We start from the raw sequence: 17,901 nt of genomic DNA on the forward strand, positions 1-17,901 counted from the left end.
GACCTGCCCGATTTCGCGCTATCCGTACTTGTAATGTGCGATTTTGATAACATGTCATTTCTGCGAGCTTCACTACCGAATACATTTATTTATTATTTATCAAACACTGCGGACACTAATTCCAAGCAGGGAGGGCAAATAAAATGGTGCAACAGTGAACATGTTGAAAAAAAAATAAACGAAGCAAAAACACTAATACAGAAATAGAGTCAATACGTTTCGCGAAACGCTCTACAAATTAATAGTAATCAGCATTTTGGTGTCGATTCGATAACACATTCTCATTCAGTTATTGTACGAAGGAAAAAAATCTTAATTGTGTTCGTTCTCGCGAAGTAGGGTGTTAATGCATCTTGTCTACGGCGACGAGTGGTTCGAGTTAATAGAGGTGACAGATATAGAGATGACTCTAGTGGTAACTTGTTCATGTAAACTAGTTTAATAAATTCCAGTCTGTGCTTCTGTCTTCTCATATGGAGCCGTTCAATGTGGTTAGCATTCATAAGTTCTGTGGGTAAGTCCTGTCTTGAGAATTTGTTGGATATAAATCTAAATGCCTTTCGCTGCATTCTCTCGATGTTATTCATATTAGTTTTTCTGTGCGGATCCTAAACGATACATGCATATTCTAGATTGGTTCTGATTAAGGTGTTATTGCATAGCAGTTTTACGTCAGATGGTGCTTTTTTTTTAAGTTTGTACCTCAGGAGGTATAATTTTCTGAAGGCATAATTTGCTGATGTCCATGACACTTTCCTTCCAAATGGATTTTTTCAACAAGTCTTGAGCTAGCGCAGTGATTACTTGTCGCACACAGCGCGGAAGACACAATCCTTTGTGGACAAACGAAACAATTTCGGTGTTCTTATTGGTCGAATTTGGATTCGCCTTGTGTCTCTTTCCCATGCTTGCAAAAAGCCTTACTGAACGGTATCCGCTGTGCCAGACAGGAAGGTCCCACGTTTAACTCGAGATGAGCCACCGCTACGCCCCCCTTGGAACTGGGACAAGGAAAGACGATCCGAGATACTGGAATGGTGGTAACTCCCCCAACAAGATGGCGTCAATTGCTTGCTGACGGTCGACACGCGAGATGCGAATTCTCCAGCTGCGAAAATGTTTACTCGCTATGTGTCTCTTCCTTTTATGTCTTGTCCAAGGTAAGCCTGTTGTTTCTGATATGATTTTGAGTTCTCGTTGCGATTTCTGAATTGTAATATTTGCGAAGCCAAGTAAATGAAAAAAAAGATAGGTATATGAAATGTCAATATCCATTGTGAAGAGTTGGCGAGTAGACGGCAAAGTATGCATCAATTTATTTGTGGTCATAGACCTCAAAGAGCTGTAAGTATCTTCCGGTCTTCTATAGCTGTGAAGCTGTGCGCTAGGAAAAGTGAGCCTGAATTCAATAATACATTACTATTCACAATGCTACTCCTTTTTAACTGCTAAAAGGCCGATTTATTTGCGTACACTGCAACACACACTTATCCTTAAACAAGCAAAATAATAGACTGAGTTTTGTATCTATCTTTCATCCCCCCCGTCCCCCTCCCATGCGCAGGGTAGCAAACCGGCTGCCTATAGGCTGGTTAACCTCCCTGCCGTTATTTCCCTCCCATTTTCCTTTCTTCCTTCCTTTCACATCAGCATACTTTGCAGTATGCTGGATGATTTCATCCGGTCAATGTTTAGTGGAAATGTCGCGGTTCATTGTAGCCGTTGTTGGCATCAACAATGCCAGGTGTTCGTTTATTAGATGTTTGACATTGTGGGTATATGAACCAAACTGAAACTATGAATGTCGCGTGCCATAGCGTTTGGTGATTATTTTCTTAGTAAAGACAGTATGATTATTTTGAGCGTAGAAAGATTGAAAAGTGAAAGGAAGAGAGGTTAACCAGATGCTATAGGATTCGGTATGCTACCCTGCACTGGTATTGAGAAGTAGGTAGTTGAGAGAGCCCCGCCACGGTGCTCTAGTGGCTAAGGTACTTGGCTGCTGACCCGCAGGTCGTGGGATCGAATCCCAGCTGCGGTGGCTGCATTTTTGGTGGAGGCGAAAATGTTGTACACTCTAAAAAAAGAGCGAGTAAAAAGGGTGTATTTTTGTCCCCCAACAATAATCGTCATCTATATTGCATTTCATCCTTCCGCTATCGCCCCGCGCCCGGTACATTCCGGTCACGATCGACATGCCCACTATCAGGGTTACATTACATTCTCGATATAAAAGTGGCCAGCGCCAAGTTTCCAAGAAAGGAAGCGCACGCAAGCCTGATCACGATTATTGTTGCGGGACAAAGAGACACCCTTTTTACTCAATATTTTTTTAGAGTGTAGGCCCGTGGGCTCAGATTTGGGTGCACGTTAAGGAACCCCAGATGGTCGAAATTTCCGGAGCCCCCCACTACGGCATCTCTCATAATAATATGCTGGTTTGGGCCATTAAACTCACATATAAATCAATCAATGAATCAATCAATCAATCAATCAATCAATCAATCAATCAATCAATCAATCAATCAATCAATCAATCAATCAATCAATCAGGTTGTTGAAAGATAGACCGAGATCTGCCCGTCAACGCTCATGGGCCTTAAATAGCAGTGTCTACTAGATAATTTCAGATAATAACTGTTCGATTACAAATACCATTGATTAACAAGCACGAAAGTGCCTTATGAACAGGAACGTGTGAACATAGGTGCCGTTACGATCAGTCTTGTGCTCACGGCACTTTTTTGTTTATTGGTGATTATTCCTCAGCAAGTGACAACGCTTCTTTACAGCGCTCGACAACCGTTCGGAGCAAATGAAGCGTATAAAGGATAAGATCACGAACACTGCCAAATATAGGCGGACGGCAAGACCCCAAGCCACCGCCAATGAAACGACCTTTGTTTCATTCGAATTGAAAGCCGCCAGTGTCCCCAGTCTGGTAGGAGGTCTTTTGTAACCATCATTTCTGAAGTGATGTTTATTCGAAGTGTTCAAATAAAAGTAAAATTCAGGAATTCGCTTGTTGGGATCCATCTGAATATAATAGTCACAGAAAGTGACAGTCAAGAGCAACAAGTCTGAAAAACGGGGAACGTAGTATTGTCTTGACAATATGACGGACTAGGAATTAGCAGTATACCTTGTAAACACAGTGACTCGATATGGCCATTTAAAAAGCCGATTTATCCGAGATATTTTCAACCTGCCTAACAAATTGCCCTTATGATTGTTACAATGACCACTAAGTGCCAGTTGTGACAGTGTCGTTGTACGCGACAACTCTCCAAGATATTGAGCTCGTAAAGTATGAGCTGTATGTACGAACGGAAACCTAAGCGCTTAGACGTTTAGGAGACATTGTTCCCTAGTTTTCATCTTAAAATGTTTGTCGCTTTACCTATCTGAATAAAAGAGGATACGCGAAGAAAAATTCAATCAGGAGTGTTTCTAGTTCCTCCTGTAACAATTTATTTTCTGCCTAACACCATCACACTGATCATTATTTCAGACACCAAGGCGTCGTCACCTGTTCCTGAATGCATTCATTTGCCTGGTGAGGAATATCGACCTACTTTGGAATTGCTATAGATCATTTGTGATAAGTATCGGCATGCTGCGTGTGAACCTTTTCTATAGGCTTTATTGTTTATCGACTCCCCCAGGGTTTTGGTGCTTGACATGTTTTAATGCAACGTTGCCACACTGTGCGAAACTCTCGTTGTATGTTGGCCAGCACTGCATGCAAAAACACGCATACAACCCAAGTGAAGTATTTCCACATCAGCAGTGGAACTGCTAAATTTGTACATATTGCATGCAACTCGCTACCTCCATGTAACCATAAAACTCACTCGTCGGCATCCAACACCCTCCAGATTACCGGAGCCTATACAGATATCACACATTAAAAGCCAAGCATTCCGCATATTACTGAAATGTGTCTGTTTCTCGATTTCGAACAGAACGAGTCAGAGTACTTCTTAGATATAGCATTTTGAAAGAACGAGAGTGTTATATAGTAACCTACTATATACCTATATCATGGCACATGGGACGTATGGGCTTTCGTAGAACAATTCGCAGCATGCACAAGTTGATAGGCGTTTCATTTCCTCATTAGCACTTGGAACAGGTCATATCGGTCCTTGGAAGCATTTCCCAGTTTTTTATACCTTTATTATGTTCGCTATTTTTGACCAATATGTGTATTTTGAAGTGCTCTATGGCGTCGTGACCACAAATATAAAACAAAGCTCTTTATTTCGTGTCTGTCATTCATTTTCTGCGTTTGCTAGTCGTGGAAAGATAAGCGAGTGAGCTGGGATCCCAAGAATTACGGAGACGTGGACAACGTGTTCCTCAACTCAACCGAGATATGGACGCCTTCAATAATCGAACTTTCTCCGTAAGTGCTTTAAATATATATGTGGGCCATGACCTTTCACAGAGCCCTGCATTTTTTCGCAAGTGTTTCTTAAGCACACGCAATTTTCTCTGTGGTTCCACTGTGCGGCCGCATTCACCCGGACGTCAACACCCAACAATGCAAGGCAAGTAATGAGCCTCAAGCTGAGCTCGATCATGTCATAAGTGCCTGATTACAGCTATTCACACAAGAAAACACAGCACAGACCCTACATTTACGATCACCAAGCCCGAGCAGTGGGATAGGCTATACTGCTCAGCACATGCAGTTGTAGTTTATAAAGCAGACAGAATTCATATGAGAAATTATGGCTTTCGGTAAATTGTTCGAATTAATATGAGGCTTTCACTCTAGTTTTAGTCTAGTCAGGAATTTGTAGTGTTTTTGAGAAAAGTGTCAAAGACAACTTCATTTGCTTCACGCACATTGCTTGGCGGAAGTTATCGAATAACGACAGGTCGATACGTGGTGGAAGTTACCGAATGACGATACTTCGTACGCTAGCAATAACAAAGAACATACGACACATTAACGTAATGAATAGAACAAGAATATTATGTCACGTTATTTTTAACATATAACTCTACCTGGTAGAAAACTAATACAACGTCGCCAGCAAAAGTTTGGGCCAACTTAATATAGCAGTTACCGGTTTTTGACAAAAAAGTTCTGAGTGAAATAGCCCGTTCCTGAGTACGGCAATTGATCCGCATGATATAACGATGTGTTTCACCTTTTATTGTATCGTCCATGCATCTATATTGGTGCGGTAAACACATTTTTTATGCAGCAAGAAAACTGATAATATTTCACTAAGTAACGCCACCTGTGTATGCCTCTTTCAGTCTGGAGTTGAGTAGACCCAGAGACGCCATGGTGTCCCTCACAAGCACCGGAGAGGCTTCGTGGTGCCCGCTCTACTCCATCAGTGCGATATGCGAGGTGAGGCAGGCATCGTCACATTCTAGCCACCTTATTCAAGTGCTGATAAGAACCATGACCTCCAAAAGAGGGATGTCGAATGATGTGTCTCCGTTCTCTTGGCATATTGTTTACTCTCTTGTTTGTCATTCGTAATATCATACGACCGCAAAAACAAACGCCGGCTGGATTGTCTTACTGGTATAAGAAGCAATCTTCCGCCAGTTCTCAATAATCCGCCCTTGAAGGAATGCTGGAAACTCGTCGTGTAGAACGTTGCTGAAGCGATAGTTTTTACAAAGGCATTCCTGTGCGGCAGACTTTGTCGCAGTTTTTTTTTCTTTTTAGTGGTGTTCATTTGACCAAGGCGAAGTGACGCTGTTGCAGCTTTGGCTGCACTGAAGATTTACCTGAACAACTTCTTATTTTCAAGTATATATTGAACTAAAATTATGGCCTGCTAGGTATCGCAGAAGACAAAGATGACTTTGTTTCAATTTGGATACCCAGATTAAACAAAACTGCATTCTTTATTGAGACGAACTTCTGGAATGCTTAAAAAAGCGTCACATTGGTACGTTGGCTCATTGAAGAAAGAACAGGTTCAGTTATCAAATTGAATTCCACATTACTAATCTAAACTGCGTTCTGTAGAAGTTGACCACCACACTATGCGCTGGTAAACGAAGTTGGATGTAGTTAAATCGGGACCACCTGCAGTGGTCTATGGGATAAGGTACTCGGCTGCTGACCCGCAGGTCGCGGGGTCGAATCCCGGCTGCGGCGGCTGCATTTTCGATGGCGGTTAAAGTGCTATAAGCCTGTTTGGTCAGATTTGGGTGCACATTAAATAACCCCAGGTAGTTGAACTTTCCGGAGTCCTCTACTATACAGCGTCTCCCATGATCATATGGTGGTTTTGGGACGTGAAACGACACATATGAATGATCAATTAGTTCAATTACTTGCGTCACATTAGTGCTTTTGCGGCACCGCAGTGATATTTCTTACAACGAAATCACTTCTGAGTAGTTCAATTCAAATAGCAATTAAACTTGTTTAGGATGATGCCAGGGGTTCAGCTGAAGCTCAGTGGTGGTGGTTTGTTTTGTTTTACAATCAATAATCTGGTCATAACTTTTGCTTTTGTTTCTTTTTTTTTCGAACGAAATTGCTCCAGACGGACATGAGTGACTTTCCGTTCGACCGACACGAGTGCAGGATGGCCTTCACAAACGCAATTTCGCAAGAGAAGAGTGTCAATCTCACGCTGGCGGGTCAGCCTACCCTTCCCGAACAGGAACACTCAGAATTTGCTGTTCTTTCCATAGAAGGCAAGAGGTGAGCACACGCCAGGAATGCACCTGTTTATACTAGAGCAAATGTCTCAAAGCTTGAGGTTAAAAATCGGGCGTCCACGAAAAATAAAAATAAAATTGGCTGACATTGCATGTTACACTGGAAATGTCGTCGAAAGACGATAGTCTTGCCTCTGGAGACAGTGAACAAAACGTTTATTTGATATTCTGCGGAAGAAAATCGGTGAATGCTATTCTGGAGGCGCTGCGTTAGAGTGCCTTGAGCATGCAGAGGAGGCGAACGAGCGCATCAAGTCACGTCACACGTGAGACATGATCGCCATCTGGCAGTTATCCTGGAAAATGAAGCGCGTGGCGAGCGCGCCCGCCTCTGAGGTGATAAGGTGCAGAACGCAAGACGACGGGTAGGTGCCTCCACCGTGTCGTCTTAGCAAAGCGTTGGAAACACTTGCCTTTTCGTGCACGCGTTGCATGGTCAGCACAGCGCGATAAACGCTACGGTTCTTAGAATTACTTATGTATGCCCTTTCTAGTAAAGATACACATACATAATATTCACGTGTTGTTATGGTACCTCAGATATGCACAATAATTGCCTTTTAATTGACAATCGCACAAGTATGAACGCTGAGCTTTGAGACATATTGGTGGGCGCTGCGGATATAACATGAAGATCATGTATCTAACATGAAGACCGTGACATGTATGTCATGAATGTCCTGATTTACACTTCATGGTCTTGCTGCTCTTGCAGTGGTTTCGTTCACATGACATGTTGAAAAACAGGTATGGTGTGACATAATTGCAATGCAAACACAAGCGACAGACCCTAACATGAAAATCATGACATGCGTGTCATGTAACAACATGACTACATGTCACACTCATGATGCAATCGCGGCCGTTTTGCTAGTTTCACATACGCCAAATTCGGTATTACGTGACGTCAATGGATGAAGAAGGTATGTGATTGATGCAAACACGATAATCATGAGATGAGTGTCATGTAACAACATGACTACGCGCCACGCTCACGATGTGCTCGCGGTCATTTCGCTAGCTTCACATATACGAAATTTGGTATTACGGTACGTAAACGGACGACATAGGTCAATTACACATCCAAACATGATGATCACGACATGCGTGTCATGTAAAAACATGACTACATGCCACACTCATGATGCGATCGCGGCCGTTTTGCTAGCTTCACATATGCCAAATTTGGTATTACGTGACGTCAATGGATGACGAAGGTATGTGATTGGTGCAAACATGATAATCCTGTTAGGTCATGTATAGTAATTAATATTTAGTTCATGTTATCGTTTGTGTGGAAATTGTACCGATTCATGAATGTATTCCTTTTATGCTCCCCTTACACAATGCCCTGTTGGGTCTGTAAGGTATTTTGAATAAATAAATAAATAAATAAATAAATAAATAAATAAATAAATGTGAGGTGTGTCATGTGACAACATGACTACATGCCACAGTCAAGGCGCCAATACACTTCGACGTGACACGGCGCGGCTGCGCGCCGGCGTTCGTTTCGTCGCGTCACGCCGGCGTTGCCACACCAGTCGCCGGTTCTGACATACTTGCAGGTGCGCGTCGCACTGCGTTGCTTTGAAGCATGCGCGTTTCAGCGCATCCGGCGTCCCTCCGTCACGATAAGAGGCAGACGCAGTATTGTCTGGGTAACGCGTCGGCGCGAAATGCAGCGTGTCGCATTTCGCACCGATTGCCGTCGAGCCGCGCCGACGGACGCTGGTTGCGCCGGTCGCGCCTGGCGTCAGACTATAGATTGCTCGCATTTTGCTAACGTAGCATCGCTGTGCCCATGGTGCGCGCGTCAACGTTACGTGGGAGTATACTGGGCTCTTCATGATGCACTCACGGCAGTTTCACTAGCTCCACATATACGAAATTTGGTGTTACGTGACGTCAATGGATGACGAAGGTATATGACTGGTGCAAACATGATAATCATGACAAGCGTATCATATAAGAACATTACAACATTCCTCGTTCATAGAGTGCTCGCGGCTGTTTCGCTAAACTCACATGTACTAAATATGGCATCACGTGACGTGAATAGAAGACGAAGGTAAACGGCACATCCAACCACGATAATCATGACATGGATTCAAGTCGTGTACTGCATAATTTACCTCCACCTCGTAACGCTAACGTTACGAGGTGGAGGCAATTGCGGTGATTTTAAAGTGAAATATCAACGTTTCTCATTCGTGCATCGCATATCATCGATTCCCTTTGTACGTGGGATCTGCCAATTTTTACAGATGATATATGCATGTTCACAGAATACGATCCCGCATGCTACATCATAGCCCGCGTAATTGTGCGTCAGCACCCTTTTAAGCACTACTTGAAAGGGCACCACTAATCTGTGTGACCGTCGTAGAAATTTCGAGACGCCAGGAAACTTACCGCACTGCCCGGTCGACAGGACTCTGCTGAGTTTCAACATGGGCGAGTTCGAGTACCCCGAGATCTCGTTCCACGTGCTGCTCCAGAGGCGCACTTCCCTGCACCTGTTCACGGTCCTGTTGCCCACCGTCGCCGTGGTCTTGCTCTCGCTGTTTGTCTTCTGGCTTCCGCCTGAGTCGGAACGGAAGATCACCCTCATTGGAGCCGCCCTGCTGACGTCACTACTTTTGCTATACAGAGTGGACGACATCGTTTCGAGATCCAGCAGCGTGCCCAAGATCGGTGAGTAGAGTGTTTAAGTTACACGTGGCAAAATACATGCAAACTTATTGGCACGAGGATAGAAACTCAAGAAAGAAATACGCAAACAGGCAAACATCAGTTCTGAATATATATTAGGAACAGAAAGCTTACTAAGAATCACTCGGTAAATACAGTTTTGCTTAGTGATCACTCGAAGTCAAACGCATCACTATACTATCGTAGGCTTGGTTTTCGCTTGGACTTGGGCTCTGTCATATTCAGCCAAATATTGTTCCGGAAGACTCAGTTCAATAGTTCTAGTAATAATTGTTGGGGTTAATGTCCCACAATCCTGATATAATTATGAGAGATGCTGTAGTGGGGCTGTGGTAGTAAGTAATGGAACATGCAGCCTAACATAGGTGTCTTTTCGTTTCTCGCTCAAAAGGAATTGTGAACGCCAATTCGATCTAAACAGCTTGTCAATAAATCGGGTTGTCTACAGTCATATTCAACCTATTATTATAGATGTGTTTGATTTTCATATATGGAAGCCTACAAAAAGCATTCTCACGTGTTTGTGTGTCGTAGAACACTGCAACAATAGCATTACAGCCATGTTATGCCAAAAGAGAACTTGTAAGCTCCACCGCAATGCAAATTCGTTGCACAGTGAAGCATACTAAATAGCAGAAGGGACCACTGTCACGGCATATAACGCGCCTCCAAAAAATCACGTTTCCCTTTTTTTTTGTTAGGACGGGTTTCGTGCTCACTTAAGATGGTATCGCGAACTCCCTAAGGCTTGCGAACCCCCATTTGAGAACCACGGCTGTAAATCCTGATAAAGAACCTAGCCATCTATACATTCAGCTTCTACGCAATTGTCTTAGGCGAATTAAAGTGTAATGTGGCGAATTCACCACATTTATTCACACTTTAAAGCTGAAATAGAGCTGAAAGCATAGCAAGAAGTCATCTAACGCTCTTGGCTTAACCAAGTGTGGACAATGCAGATCACCTTGGAATTAAACAAAAACCCCATTTTCTCTGATAATGTCATAATGGTGCTTGCGTGGCACGACAAACTCTGGCGTAGCAACAGCAGATCCAGTACAGATAATCTAGGCGCGTTACCAAGTAGTGACAACATCGAGAGCCCCCCTTTTGTTTTCTTGCCCCGCGCTTCGCAGTGAAAGTTCTCGGAGGCGGGGTATTGATGAACGCCCTCATCGCGGCCACCACTGTCCTGAGCACAAACATGGCCCGGAGTGCACCGTCCTGCGCGCTTCCCGTGTTCCTGGTGAAGTCATCGGAGTTCGTGGCCCACCGGCTGCCCTGTACGTGTCCAGCGGGCCGATCGGGCATCGGGGTCGACGAAGCAGGGGTTCAGAACAAGTCGTACAACAACGCCGTGGCCCGCGAGTGGTACACGGCGGCAAGAGCTCTGGACCGCGTTCTGGGACTCGCCTTCGCGGCTGCTTATGTCGCGCTATGCCTGTGACGTTCCCTCGCGAGACTTTCGCAATGATGCGCGAGGGCTCGGCTTGTCAATTTCCCTTCCATACAAGAAATGCAACCTCCTACAGGAATTTTTAATGATACACCCTTCTGCTTTTATTATCAGTACCACGTACAATTGGAAAAATATCTTCGTTGATAACCCTCACCATCCTCACATTTCGTAAGCTACACATTTGTGCACGCACAATAAAAGCTTTGTTGGATGTGGCACCCGTCCACGTGTGGTGTCTTTCTCCATGTTTAAACTAACTTTGCTTTTTTTTTACACGGAGCTCCTCGCAATGATCATGAACCTAATGAGCAGCAGCAACTGGACCACGGTCGCAGTGCTTTATGCTGCCTTCTAATGTTTCTAATAAAAAAATCAACAATACACTAAACGCATTTACCTTATTCTATACTTTCGGAGTTAGAAAATTCGAGAAAAAGTGCTAAAAATATCAAGTGCGAAATATTGGCGAATATTTTTGCTTGTTTCTGTTGCTTTTCTCCTTTAAGTTCTCGAAGTAAGAATGTGTACATTTTGATGCATCAAGAAGTACCTATGGGGCAGATCGTAGTGATCAATTCTTGTTAATTGGACAATAAAGGTCATTTCATAATTAAGATGTCAGTCATGAATTGACATCATCGCTGTGCTAACCACTCGTTGTTGGAAGGTAGTTGCTTCACGGCCAGATGTTCGCGGGACAGTAGTTCAACACTCCGTCTAAAATACAGGAGCCCATATTGTCAATTTCGGGGCTTAATTACTCCGAAAAACATTGCCTCTTCAAGCCAGCGACTAGTCTCGACGCAACTTGACTGCGTGAGCTCCTGGAAAAGAGAAAGGAAGCGCACGTGCCGAGAGTAGTGTGCGCAGCCTTGAGCGGCGGCACGCCATCTAGTGAGAATTCTTTAAATGACCGGAAAGCCAACGCCTTCAGCGGCGACGTGACATCCAGTGAGCATTTCTGAAACCACCGGAGAAGTGTGCACGCCACCGCCGACGGACAAGGATCCAGCATAAAAAGCTCACTAAACAAGTTAAAAAAAAGCCGCTTGGTTCCTGATACATTTGCCAAATATGTCTCTTAGATGAAAGGTACGTTGTTCCTGTTTTCTTAGTCAATACCATTGATATCGACTGAGAAGAGCGAAGAATCAATGCTCACGCGATCAAGCAAGCAAGCAAGCAAGAAAGAAGAAGTAAAAGAAGATCGTCCCAGGTGAAGACGTGTGCTTCGAGCTCGGCTCCATTTACCGAAGAAAAAAAGAAGCAGAAAACGTCGGACTGTGACGGAAGAGCGACGTCAATCAATCAAGTGATGTGGTATCTCAGGAGGAGCCTTCTGCGTCTGGGTCTGCTTCAACGGCCCTTCTTGGTCACCGGTTCCCTCTGCGGCGTCGTGATCCTGCTATATTCCTTCAGCGACCATGGGCCACGCAACGTAACTACACCGGTAACGGCGGGGGGTGATACTCCGGGAATGCAGAGCGAATACAGTGAGTAAGCCACCGACAATATGGCTGTTTCAAACAAAACGAAGTATGCAGGGAAGGATTCGGGGTGAGTTCCCTTGACCCCATGTCCCGCATTTTCTCTGTGCGGAACAGCCATACTTTCTGTGGCTTTATTATTGAACATGAAACGACTAGCAGAGCTACGTGTAATTTTAAAAGAGCAAGCAGTTAACGCGACCTTGAGCAAGAGCGATCCGCATGCATTCAAAGGCGCTTTGCAGCAGGCAACCAGGACCGGTAGTTTTTAAAGTCGGTGATGGCAAACACATGTAATGGTTTGAACACGCTCTGATCGCTTGGAAGCGGTGGATATTATAACAGCTTTAAAGCTGTGCAGTCTATAGCTCTGCAGAAGTAGCACTTCTCAGTTTAATAGTGTTGCATTTAAATCTGATAGATAGATAGATAGATAGATAGATAGATAGATAGATAGATAGATAGATAGATAGATAGATAGATAGATTTCTGGGGTTTAACGTCCCGAAATTACCATATGATTATGAGAGACGCCGTAGTGGAGGGCTCCGGAAATTTAGACCACCTGGGGTTCTTTAACGTGCACCCAAATCAGAGCACACGGGCCTACAACATTTCCGCCTCCATCGGAAATGTTGCATTTAAATCTGTACACACGTTTGCATGTGCATTGTTGTATGGCACGCGCGAGATTGTATCTTCTGTGTATATTGTATAACCTGTATTTATGATTTGTCCATGTGATCACCCATATCGAAAAAGTAATTTTGTGTGCCAGTCTGGCAAAATTATCAGAGGCTTTTTGCAGTGTATAAATAAATAAATAAATAAATAAATAAATAAATAAATAAATAAATAAATAAATAAATAAATAAATACAGAAATAAATAAATAAATAAATAAATAAATAAATAAATAAATGCCATTCTATGAAAGCGCAACACCTATGTCATATCTGACTGCCATCGCTTGTTTATGCAGGTGTCCTCCGATACGGTGACGGAACCGCCAGTCGCTCTTGCGAACGTGGAAGATTTGCGGATTTTCGCGTTCAACCTCAACAAGAGGCAGGTAAGCGGCAACCTGTGGTGAGAGAGCACTGCCGCACTGATTATGGACCAAATGATGTGTAATGCCTAAGTAGTTAGCGTCACAGTATAAATAATTTTTTTTCAGAGCACCTTGCAGCTTCAATGCAGTAGCAAATGGTGCGTCCGTACAGGTGGATTTAGTCGGCGTCAATACCAAGCAGCTAGAAAGTGGGTCTATAATTTCCGCCATAGACCCACATGCTGCGGTGGGTTCAGTGGTTTGAGTGAAATTTCCGCTTTTGACAAGTATTAGCTCCTGGAGTGCACAACGAGGAGAGGCACGCGAAAATGCGAAAAGCCATGGCCAATTTTAGAAGAACAAATGACCAGTTTTTCAAGTTTTTCTTCGTTAATTTGATTAGGGAGCTGATGTTTACGCTGGGCACTGCGGAGCGAGATTTCAAACGAAGTTTCAAACCAAGGACAGCATGTTACGCACCCTGCTGTTAAAATTAGAGTACCGAGAGCGTCCTGTTCATAATCCGGCCGGTTCCGTACTCAGCGATCGACCGACTGTACTGAATCGAATGGAAACAAATGTACGTGACTCAACTGATTGATGGATCGATTAATTGATTGAATGATTGATTGATTGGGAGTACAGCAGGTGCACCACGAGGAGAAGTTTGGCGCCACCCTGGAGCCCTCGGATCCGGTGATAGTTGTGCAGGTGCACAACAGGTGGCGCTACCTGCAGTACCTGCTGCAAAGCCTGTCCGCAGTGCGCGGCATCGAGCGAGCGTTGATAGTGTTCAGCCACGACTACTACGATGCGCACATGCTCGAGCTGCCCGAGAATGTCACCTTCTGCAGGGTAAGTGTACCCGACCTGGTCGTGACGTAATCTTTCGCATCGCATTGTTGACACCACCACAATGTATAAGTTCGCCCATAAGTACGTACACTTAAATCTTGTTTTAACCATAGAGTTTCCTAATATACACTAGAGGGAACTCAGGCGCTAGTGTCTATGGGAGCTGCAACACACGGCGCTTCAGTGAGCATGGGAATGCTGGGTAGTACACACATTTGTCTAAACTTCGTACTTTTAGCATGCTTTTGGCTCCGTGTGTGTTCGTGTGGCTTGAAATTGTTTTTTTCACGACACAAAAATCAGCAAATGTTCAGCGATTCAAAAGGGTTGAATCTTTCTTTAAAAAAATCGAAACACAGCAATAAACGAAGCCGCAGGTACGAAGACCAGGCAAATGTGTGTATGTCACACCGGTCCCGTTAATTAGGGAGGCGATCGCCGGGCTAATTCCAAGAGCCGAAGTATCGGCCCCCCGAACCGCACCACGAAAGCGTGGACAATTGAGAAGTGGTCCTTTTTGGCGCGCCAGCGGACGCCGGCTGTGGCCCAAACTTACAAGTCAGAGCCGAGAGTTGATAAACAAACAAATTATATTCTCAATAATGGCAGATCGAAAACAATACACAAAAATGCACACTCCACAATAGTTGCATACAATATGTCACCAATCAAACCCATCAATCAACGTACTACACAATACAATTAGCCACACTCGAAACAACGGACACGGACAACAATACGCACTACAATGCAGTCGCATGCATTGAACAACCAAGACACTTAAAGACTAAAGAGTTAGAAAACCTATTCAGTCCAAAGTCCTTGGAACAAAAGTCTGAATGATACTCTTCCGAGAATCACTCACTCAAAGTCCAGCGTTGTTGTCGTTCCGCAGCCCTCGAAGTTTCTCTTCCAGGAAACCTCCCGTCTTCAATTGGCCACTCTCCAAGCTTCAAACTCCTTCGCCGGAAACACGTCGGCTTCACACACGCAGCTGTTGCCACGCGTCCTCGCTCAATAGCGGTAAGCACACGCTCTTGCTTGTAGCCCGAGCCTTCACCCCTCAGGTGGAAATCCTCTTCATCTCCGGCTTCGTCCCTACGGACCAAAACCTTCGCCGACTACACGGCGGAATCCCTACGCGCTCTGGCGCTCACTTCCGTCTCCTCCTGATTTCTCGTCTCGGCCGCTCGATTAAATACCTTCCGCGCCACCTTCCAGAATTTTCTCGTCATTTCGTCGGCGCGATACGCGGCGAAGGCTGAGGGGAGAGTGAGACGGTTGGAATGCCCTCCCCGGAGGATGATTCAACTCGGTATGACCACGCCCCTTTCGTTCTGGAAAAATCGAGCGCTTGCCCGGCCGCCGCTGTGGGGTGAGGAGGTTCATCGCTCCGCCGCTTCCGAGAGGAGAGGCGTCGCGCGCCCGGGGAGCCCTGGATGCTTGTTTCTTTTTTTTTCTTTTGACCTCGCGGCGTTTCTCCCGCCCGTTGTCACAAGAATTTGGCGGCATGCTCATTTTTAGCGCTCGTTCTGTGACACTGCCCCCCACTTTAAGAATATTATCTCATAATATTCAAAACCACACAAACGAGCGCGAAAAGTCACCACACACTCTCACAGACTGTAACCTAGTCCGTCGCTCATGACTCGTCACATTCACAATAGATAACTTAATACAATTGTACATTGCAATTCAATTACACAACACGTGAAATATAGCCACAGGTACATGCCTACAACACTTCATCACACATTCCAAACAATACAAACGTACAAAGTTCTGTCTATACAACAATTATACAATACTATACATCACATCATCGCACAGAACACTGACTCGCTCGACATACACTTGAGACAGGATAACAAGAACATTAACACAACATATGTCACTCAGCCCTGCCAAACACATTCTGATTTGACCTCAGCACTTATCCTGAGTACTTCGAACAGCGCTTGCGCCCCTTTTTGCGGTGCTCGCTCGATCTCCTCTTGTGTTTCCACGTTCTTTTTCGGCGAGCCCTTTCCAACGACGATATCTGAGGCGTCGTCTCAGCCATCGCTGTCTCTTCCGACACCGTTAACGCGCCATTACATTCGACGGGTCCTGTCTATTTATTTACCCGCTTGATCATGCCTCTACATTTTGCCCGGCTGGCCAACTCCGTCTCCTTTACACTGTGGGTCGGTTGAGGTCGTGCCGACGTAAGTCCAGTTGTTCGGCCCGTGAACTCATTCGACACGATCACCTTCTCATTCGCTGTCTCTTGGGCCGCGGCTTCACCTTGGGCTCTAGTGAGATCCGGCACGGGCTGTTCCTCCACTGTATCTCGCGGTCGCTGGGTTGGCGAGGGCTCTATCTTAGGGTCTTCTCCCAAACATTCCGGATCATTCGGTCCTCGCGCCCCGTCGATGTTTCCGATGACAAGGTCGTAAAGGGGGGTCGTCATACATAGAGCGGTAACTTTCCCGCTGAAGTACGGGGTTTCCACCTCAATCTCTGCTTCGGGAAGCATCCGAACCGTACGGTCAATTAGGCAAACCGGTTTCGTTCTGCCTGTCAACTCACTTTCCCGTACCAAATCTCTCCGCACGATAACCGTGGAGCTGCCGGTATCTCTTAACACCGTAATCTTTTTGTCCGCAACTTTTCCAGGCAGCGCTGGCATTCCTTTCGTAACACCGGTTGGCTGTTTTGACATTACAGCACCCACAATAGGAATTTTCTCCCCATTTTTCAATTCTACGAATCCGTCGGTGACTGCATTATTATCGGATTTTGGTGCTGCTTGCACACATGATACCTGGTGAGTTTGACTCGCTCCGTTTCGACATGCATCTGCTTTGTGCCCAGTCTGACCACACTTAAAACATTTCACTACCGTAGGGCTCGTAAAGATCGTTCGACAGTTTTTCGCGCGATGACCCACTCGGTTACACAGAAAACATCGCTGAATGCTCTCTAGTGCACGCTTCTTTTCTTCGGGAGCCAATTTCTTCGAATCATCGGGACACTCCTTCTTGACTTTGGCCAAATTAGTGCCACCTTGCGCTTCCAAGAATTGATCAGCCAATTCCAGCATGTCTTCAAGTGAGTCAGCCTTCCTCTCTTTTAAGTACAGTGACAGGCTTGGGTGGCAACTAGTAAGAAATTGTTCTCTAATTAGCAGCTCTCTAAGCTCATCGTACTCCTGCGCTGTCCCTGAAAGTTCAATCCATCTGTCGAAATAATGGCAAAGTCGGGCGGCATACTGCGTAGCCGTCTCCCCATCAGCTGGCTTTCCTGTCCTAAATCTGTCCCGGAATCCTTCCACGGTAAATCTAAATCGCTTCAGCAAAGTAGCTTTCACCTTTGCATAGTTGGCTGCATCGGTCGGCGTCAGCATACCGTACACACTGAGCGCTTCACCACTCAAGCAAGTACTCAAAGCAGTTGCCCATTGATGTTCCGGCCAATTCTGGCTCTTCGCAATCGTCTCAAATCGGTGAAGGTACGCGTCAAGGTCGTCCTTCCTTTCATCAAACGCTACGAGCAGCTTGCTTGGGTTCAAGCGGAAGCCGTGATCTTCCCGTTCGCTGCTTTCAACTCTAGCTTGGACGGGAGTTTCACTTCGCTGTTGCAAAC

The 17,901-nt window shown here is 45.1% G+C and overlaps 2 protein-coding genes across 2 annotated transcripts in view; both read left to right on the forward strand.

The window, feature by feature from the left end:
* Nucleotides 1-1,059: 1,059 nt before the first annotated feature.
* On the forward strand, nt 1,060-11,100 carry LOC119164886 (acetylcholine receptor subunit beta). Its single transcript, XM_075872742.1, has 8 exons — nt 1,060-1,160; nt 2,793-2,941; nt 3,512-3,556; nt 4,299-4,408; nt 5,275-5,371; nt 6,531-6,691; nt 9,143-9,405; nt 10,560-11,100. Exons 1-8 carry the CDS (start codon nt 1,094-1,096, stop codon nt 10,868-10,870), a joined length of 1,203 nt encoding a protein of 400 aa, XP_075728857.1. The 5' UTR covers nt 1,060-1,093; the 3' UTR covers nt 10,871-11,100.
* A 1,097-nt stretch (nt 11,101-12,197) lies between these two features.
* The window catches only part of LOC119182772 (alpha-1,6-mannosyl-glycoprotein 2-beta-N-acetylglucosaminyltransferase), a 37,810-nt gene continuing 32,106 nt past the window's right edge, over nt 12,198-17,901 (forward strand). The window contains exons 1-3 of the mRNA XM_075874356.1: nt 12,198-12,332; nt 13,351-13,440; nt 14,065-14,274. Of these exons, the coding sequence (XP_075730471.1) occupies nt 12,198-12,332; nt 13,351-13,440; nt 14,065-14,274 (435 nt within the window). The remainder of the gene's footprint in view (nt 12,333-13,350; nt 13,441-14,064; nt 14,275-17,901) is intronic.

The sequence above is a fragment of the Rhipicephalus microplus genome, chromosome 9 (assembly GCF_043290135.1).
Source record: "Rhipicephalus microplus isolate Deutch F79 chromosome 9, USDA_Rmic, whole genome shotgun sequence".
Classification (NCBI taxonomy): domain Eukaryota; kingdom Metazoa; phylum Arthropoda; class Arachnida; order Ixodida; family Ixodidae; genus Rhipicephalus; species Rhipicephalus microplus.